The following is an 8059-nucleotide window of genomic DNA, read 5'->3' on the forward strand; positions in this document are numbered from 1 at the left end:
GGCAAGAGGGTACAAAGGTGATCTAGGAGTAGATCACCAGATAGCAGTCTAAATTATCCTTAGAGGAATAAGGATATGTTTCTCGGTTATGGAGGTGATAAAGAGTTCGACGTAAGGAGTTACGTCGATGCAAGCTTAACACCTATCTGGATAGCTCTGAGTAGAGATACCGGATACGTATAATGGAGAAACAATTTAGAATAGCTCCAAGTAGAACAGTTATTTGAAATGGCTCCAAATGTAGCGTAGTAGTTGCATCTACAAGATGACATAGAAATTTGCGAAGTACATACGGATCTGAATGCTGCAGACCCGTTGACTGAAACCTCTCTCACAAGCATAACATGATCAAACCCAGAACTCTTTGGGTGTTAGTCACATGGGGATGTGACCATGAGTGTTAATCACATATTGATGTGAACTGGATTATTGACTCTAGTGCAAGTGGGAGACTGTTGGAAATATGCCCTAGAGGCAATAATAAATTGGTTATTATTATATTTCCTTGTTCATGATAATCGTTTATTATCCATGCTAGAATTGTATTGATAGGAAACTCAGATACATGTGTGGATACATAGACAACACCATGTCCCTAGTAAGCCTCTAGTTGACTAGCTCGTTGATCAATAGATGGTTACGGTTTCCTGACCATGGACATTGGATGTCGTTGATAACGGGATCACATCACTAGGAGAATGATGTGATGGACAAGACCCAATCCTAAGCCTAGCACAAGATCATGTAGTTCGTATGCTGAAGCTTTTCTAATGTCAAGTATCATTTACTTAGAGCATGAGATTGTGCAACTCCCGGATACCGTAGGAGTGCTTTGGGTGTGCCAAACGTCACAATGTAACTGGGTGGCTATAAAGGTACACTACAGGTATCTCCGAAAGTGTCTGTTGGGTTGGCATGAATCAAGACTGGGATTTTTCACTCCGTGTAAACGGAGAGGTATCTCTGGGCCCACTCGGTAGGACATCATCATAATGTGCACAATGTGATCAAGGAGTTGATCACGGGATGATGTGTTACGAAACGAGTAAAGAGACTTGCCGGTAACGAGATTGAACAAGGTATCGGGATACCGACGATCGAATCTCGGGCAAGTATCATACCGCTAGACAAAGGGAATTGTATACGGGATTGATTAAGTCCTTGACATCGTGGTTCATCCGATGAGATCATCGTGGAACATGTGGGAGCCAACATTGGTATCCAGATCCCGCTGTTGGTTATTGATCGGAGAGTAATCTCGGTCATGTCTGCATGGTTCCCGAACCCGTAGGGTCTACAAACTTAAGGTTCGATGACGCTAGGGTTATAGGGAATAGATATACGTGGTTACCGAATGTTGTTTGGAGTCCCGGATAAGATCCCGGACGTCACGAGGTGTTCCGGAATGGTCCGGAGGTAAAGATTTATATATGGGAAGTCCTGTTTTGGTCACCGGAAAAGTTTCGGGTGCTATCGGTAACGTACCAGGACCACCGGGAGGGTCCCGGGGGTCCACCAAGTGGGGCCACCAGCCCCGGAGGGCTGCATGGGCCAAGTGTGGGAGGGGACCAGCCCCTGGTGGGCTGGTGCGCCCCCCCCCCCCACCAAGGCCCAAGGCGAAAGGGAGAGTGGAAGGGGGCAAACCCTAGGCTCAGATGGGCCTAAGGCCCACCTAGTGGTGTGCCCCCCTCTCTCCCCCCTTGGCCGCCCCCTAGATGGGATCTAGGGCTGGCCACCACCCCTAGGGGTGGAAACCTAGGTGGGGGCGCAGCCCCTCCCCTCCCCCTATATATACTTGAGGTTTTGGGCTGCCATAGACACGATTCAATCTCCTTCTTGGCGCAGCCCTACCCCTCTCCCTCCTCGTCTCTTACGGTGCTTGGCGAAGCCCTGCTGGAGTACCATGCTCCTCCACCACCACCACGCCGTCGTGCTGCTGCTGGATGGAGTCTTCCCCAACCTCTCCTTCTCCCCTTGCTAGATCAAGGCGTAGGAGATGTCACCGGGCTGTACGTGTGTTGAACACGGAGGTGCCGTCCGTTCGGCACTAGGATCATCGGTGATTTGGATCACGACGAGTACGACTCCATCAATCCCGTTCACTTGAACGCTTCCGCTTAGCGATCTACAAGGGTATGTAGATGCACTCTCCTTTCCCTCGTTGCTAGATTACTCCATAGATTGATCTTGGTGATGCGTAGAAAATTTTGAATTTCTGCTACGTTCCCCAACAATACGGACATATATAGGCGAAAGAAGTACGTCGGTGGAGCAACGAGGGGCCCACGAGGGTGGAGGGCGCGCCCAGGGGGGTGGGCATGCCCCCCCTGCCTCGTGGCTGCCTCGTTGATTGTTTGACGTATACTCCAAGTCTCCTGGATTGCTTCCGTTCCAAAAATAACTCTCCCGAAGGTTTCATTCTGTTTGGACTCCGTTTGATATTCCTTTTCTTCGAAACACTTAAATAGGTAAGAAAACAACAATTTGGGCTGGGCCTCCGGTTAATAGGTTAGTCCCAAAAACTAATATAAAAGTGTATAATAAAGCCCATAAACATTCAAAACAGATAATATAATGACATGGAACAATCAAAAATTATAGATACGTTGGAGACGTATCATCTCTCCCTCAAGCGCCCTCTCTCTCGAGCGACCTGGTCCTCAACTCGTTGCCTCCATTTTCTTCTCCTCTCAAGCGCTGCCACGCCCAACACCACCGAAACCGCATGGATTCTTCTCTTCAACGGATCGGCCAGCGAACTGGAAACTAAAATCAATAGATCAGGATTCGGTGACTTGTCTGGTGAATCCAGTAACTATGCTACAAATGATGTTTAGTTTGTCAATCCTGACAGGACCAAGACGAACTAGGTGGCCTCGTCGAGAAGAGGTCCAAGACGATCACGACGACACTCGTTCACGCCGGATGGATTTCCTGTAGCCAACCTCCAATTTTCTTTGCTTGACCTCGTATCCATGGAGACTGAAGACGAAGAATGAACTTGCATCCGGAGGCATCCAATTTGATTTTGATCTGGAGACAGTAAGGACGTAAGTTTCGTTTTCTTAGTCGACAGCGATGTGGGAGGACTGGAGACATGATGGTTAGCGTTTGTTGAGGTTTTGTTTCGGTGCGTTCGCTTTTTTTCCGGTATAATCCTTCTTTTAAATCTTATCCGCTAGTCTCTGTCATTACGTAAAATCAACGGATATAAAAGTGTGACATATGAAGAACTATGAAAACCTCCTCCCTTTATTATTAGGTAAAGATAAAGAATTGGTAGAAACCCATTATTTATATAACATATCCTTTGTATGAGCTAAGTTGTATTCTCATGCTCTAGTTTTGTTCATTATTGTTCTTAATGTTTTATTTGCCTCCACATACACATTAGCTTTAATAGTTGAGTCTCTCACTAAGAAAGGAGAGCTTGATTCTCATGCCTTGAGCGATGTGTTCTTTTGGTAGAAAGTTGCAAGGAAGTTTTTTCTTCCCGTTGCAACACACAAACATATTTTCTAGTTTAATATAAATATGAGATAGTACCAAGCAGGCTGCGGCGGTGCAAATTCGGTCCATCATCCTCCGCTTTTGACATGATCCTATCGTTTTTAAGACAAATCACCTGAGCTCTGATACTTAATGATGAAATATATATATATATATCAACCTATTTGCTTACAACACATACAATGATGGGCTGAACCCTAGAACTTCAAATAGAGAAACATATTTGGTGCTGCAAAAATTGCAGCGTTTTCGAGGGTTTCATTGCTTTATAAGGTAGACACCAACACCCAACACATCACATGACCAAACCCCACACGACGCCACCCAGGGTACAAAACTCCGGTTTAACTCGACTCTTAACAACTCAGATAACTTGAGGATTCATCTTATAGATAGATGATCCCCTTACAAACTCAAACGGCACGAAAAAAAATACATGTATTTTATGTGTAACATAACATACTCTCGGGTTCTCACCATCCTAATAATCCTTGATGAGTGAGCAAACTCTAGCCTTCGTGTACACCTTCCCCGGTCGGCAGAGGTAACCCTGCTCCGGCGCACAGTGCGAGTCCTCAGAGCAGACGCAAAGTCCTTCGATGGCACAATGCTCCTTGATGACATTCGGACTCCCATTGATGCCGAGCACCTGGTCGCTCCACTCGCTAGAGAAGATCCCATCAGGGTCGTACCTATCCTTCACCGCCAGGAACTCGTGGGCTTTTGAGTACTTCGAGATGGCACCATCGAAAGTGATGTCGTGGTTCTTGCCCCAGTGTGGCAGGGCACCATACTTCCACAGTGCCATCTGCTCGATCTCGTCGCCCACGTCGGTGTGCGCCCGCGGCGTGCCGTCGATGTTGCTACGATAGTAGTTGATGTCGATGGCAATCGAGTCCTCCTGCTTGCCAAGGTAAGCGGACGATGCCTTGATGTACCGCATGGACATACCCGTCCTAGAGTCGATGCCAACACAAAACACATCCGGGTTGAGATCCCGGAGGCGCTGCATGTCAGCGATGAACGCCGGCGCCTTGGAGAGAGCAACGCTGAAGCCGGAGTTGTCGGCGCGAGCGCCTGGGATGCGCGGGTCCCAGGCGCAGGCGGAGCGGAGGCTGTCCTCTGGGCTGTCGATGCATGTGCCAGACGCTTGGATGCGATGTTGGTACCCCACCACCGGGTACCCCGTGAATGAGACGCCATCATTGGTGAAGCCGTAGGCCTGCCGTTCCATGGTGTCCGCCTGCAGCAGTGCCGCCGCGCATCGGGCAGTGTCAGTGCCGTTCTCCTGCAGCCGCTCCTCTGCGGATCTTGCAGCAATGATCACCTGGGTGGGAGTGGCACGGAAAATCAAGTTGTCGTTGAGGCCATCCCCCGGCGTCGAGACGTCGACGCGGTCGTCCTGGCGGTAGACGACCTTGCCCTGCTGCGGCAGCCATAACATGTCGCCGAACTCGTGGAGGCGGCCCCACGTGGCCACCCGATCCGCAAGGTCTGAATCGTCGCGCTTCATGAAAGTCACCGACCGCTTGAACAACGGCTGCAATGCCAGAGTTACGTGAGAGATGACGCCCAGCACGCCGATGGAGACCTTGGCGGCGTCCAGGTCCGGGTGATTGGCACCAAGCTCCCTCACCACGGCGAACCCCTGGCTAGCCGGCGCCGGCGTCACAATCCTCAGCCCGACCACATACTCGTGAACAGCAGATCCCTTGCCCCACAGCGAGCTCCCGTGCGCGCCAGTTGCGAGGAGCCCACCAATGGTTAGGCTGTGCCAGTACGGTGAATGCGCCAGGGACAGCCCCTCCGCTGCGGCGGCCTCCATGAGGTCCCGGAGTAGCATGCCGCTCTCCACCGTCATGAGCCGCTTATCAGCGTCGATGTGCACCGTCCGGTTCAACCGCGCGGTGCTTATGAGTGTGCCGTCGCGGCCGCCGGGGCACGCGAGCTTGGGAATGCTGTGTGCGTGCGAGGTGGTTACCTTTACCTTCCGCTTTGCGGCTGCCACGGCCGCCACGGCTGCGACGAGCTCCTGCTCCGTCCGCGGGTAGGTGACGTTGGCCGCGGGGCAGAGGAAGAAGCCGACCGTGTTGGTGATGGTGCAGTTGGACGTGCCGTGCGTGCACACCACCGGGTCTGGTGGAGGGCTGCAGCCAGCGAGCTGGAGGAGGATCCCTAGCGCTAGGAGGGCAACTGGGAGGCAGCTTTCCATTCTTCTTGCTTGTCCTTGCGACATCATTGGGGTGGCAACTTGAATGGATACCTCGATGTACTAGGGCTTGTTTGTATCCAATGCACAAGCTAGGCCTTATATATAGGTATAGGGTTAACTGGTTATGGTCACGGCATGCATGGTGCATTCCTCAGACTCCATAGACTATTATTTGTTTATGAACAGTTCGAATACGTACTACTAGTGGACTTTTGACCGTGGACTGTTCTAAATGAACACTTTTCTAATACCGCGTTAGTGAGCCCAACAAGTTATTTCCTCCATCCCATGTACATATAGAAATTTTATGATAAGTTATGAAGTGAAGTAAAAAATACATTAAAAAGATGCAAACCATCATCTCTCTTCTCTTTAATTATCCAACCCCAATGAGCTAAGTGCATGTATAGAAATCAAGGAGAACATGTGTAGAATGCTATTGATCTTGATTACCGTGTGGTGAGAGAGAAGCATTTTTTTTCTACTTTAAAGTGCATTCGAAAGATAGAAGTACATTCTTTTGTGAACAGATTTTAAACTCAAATGTACACTCTTCACCGGATGGAGGGTATCCGAGAGAGCTTGCATTTTTCTTTTTAGCACATTTGTTGTTGTTCAAGCAACTGAAAATTTAATTAGGTTTGGTTGAACACCTCCACATACGAGGGCTTGTGTCTTGCCACTAGACAAGTTATGTCTTAATAAATACTAGGTCCCAGGTTAAGGTCGCAGCCTGCATGGTGCATTCGTCGCACTCGTGGGGAGAAAATTGTGGCGCAGAGAGAGACGACTTGGGCATTGTGAGCTTACAGGCTAACATCAGGAGAGATATGTCCGGCGATTTTTCCCATTTCCAGGAAATTAGCGATCCTTTGTTGGCGCATGTTGCGACCTCGACGACGACGTAGCCGAGTGCTTTTCTACGCGTACGAAGCTAGCGCGAGGATATTCCGAGCTAATCGGTTCCGTCGGGACGCAGACGAAGACGACGATGTGCGCAAGCACACACGAAGCAGCCTAGCTGCTGTTGGATGGATTCCGTAGCCTATCTACAGAGTAAAATGCATCTTTGATCCTTAAAGTTGTTGACGATGTCTATAATGGTCCCGGAACTCACAAACTGCTTCTATACAATCCTGAAACTTGCAAATACGGACTCAGCATGGTCCTCGAAGTTGTCGAACCGGTCCTGGGCTACGGCTCGCGTACGCCCCAGCGTACCGCACCAGCCACGTCAGCTTAGGAGTAGTTCGCGGGCATCCGCCGCGAGTCGTGGACATATTCAGTTATTCCAATTCCAGTCGAATCTTTGCGATCAGGCTGCGGCGGCGTTCGCCTGATCATCGACGACAAGGCCGGCCGGTACCTGAGCGCCCTGGCTACGGCAGAGTAGGGAAGGGCCTCCCAGCCGTAACTGCCGGCGGCGGTCTGCGGCGCCTATGGGTGCGCCTATACGACGGCTCGATGAAGTGCCGGCGCCGATGTACAGTAGGGCCGAATATTTCGGGCATGAGAACGATTTTTGTTAAGATTGCAATGTTGTAGCACGAAAATAGAAGCTAGCCATCGTATATGTTGCACTGGTTACTGCAGGATATGCAAGAGTTACAGAAATTGTGGTTTCTCTAACGATTGCATGGCATGCGTAACAGCGTAAGCAGCAGAGGGGTATCCAGTACGCTGGCTATTTTGAGTGGAGATTGGGGAATCAACTGACTGTAGCTCATTGCCATGTACGAGAATTCATGGTTTTCAACTCAATTAGTCTGCTGAGTTTACCCACTTTAGTAACATTCTATAAATGGTTATGACAATTGCAAAATTTACTAAGTATATTCTTGTTTCATCAAGTGGTGCTGCTATATGAAGTATTATGTGTGCTGATATACTGAATTTCTGAGTATTACTAGTTTAAGGGGAAATGGTAAGGATCAGTACACATCTTCTCATGAGTATTACTAGATGAAGTTTTCTTTTTGAGAATGATTGCACTTTATTCATATAGTAGCATCAGTATTCAGTACAGAGATTTTCTCAGAATAATTGCAGTATATTAAACATTTTTTATATAGTAGCAGCAGTACAAAGATTTTCTCAGAATGATTGCACTATATTAAACATTTTTTATATAGCAGCATCAGTACACAGATTTATTCAGTTTAGGGTTTATGTATTTATTTGGTTCCTTAAATTGAGAGGTTAAGTGTTTAATTATCCTTTTTTCAGGAAAAGACAGTCCTTTTTTCACTGTGGAGTTGATTCATGGAGGATATTTCCATGGAAGCTGTAGCAACAGGTCATATCTGAATGGTGCAAAGGCTTGTTATGATTTCTGTG

The 8059-nt window shown here is 48.6% G+C and overlaps 1 protein-coding gene across 1 annotated transcript; it reads right to left on the minus strand.

Annotated features, from left to right (window-relative positions):
• Positions 1-3729: 3729 nt before the first annotated feature.
• On the minus strand, positions 3730-5778 carry LOC125541072 (L-gulonolactone oxidase 2-like). The gene has a single exon (XM_048704560.1). The coding sequence runs from the start codon at positions 5747-5749 to the stop codon at positions 3992-3994; it is 1758 nt and encodes a 585-aa protein (XP_048560517.1). The 5' UTR covers positions 5750-5778; the 3' UTR covers positions 3730-3991.
• Positions 5779-8059: the final 2281 nt, after the last annotated feature.

This window comes from Triticum urartu, chromosome 2 (genome assembly GCF_003073215.2).
Source record: "Triticum urartu cultivar G1812 chromosome 2, Tu2.1, whole genome shotgun sequence".
In the NCBI taxonomy this organism is placed as follows: Eukaryota; Viridiplantae; Streptophyta; class Magnoliopsida; order Poales; family Poaceae; genus Triticum; species Triticum urartu.

What these genes read in the sequence shown, in the direction of transcription:
- LOC125541072 (XM_048704560.1), bottom strand. Translation starts at nt 5,749, where the DNA reads ATGATGTCGCAAGGACAAGCAAGAAGAATGGAAAGCTGCCTCCCAGTT.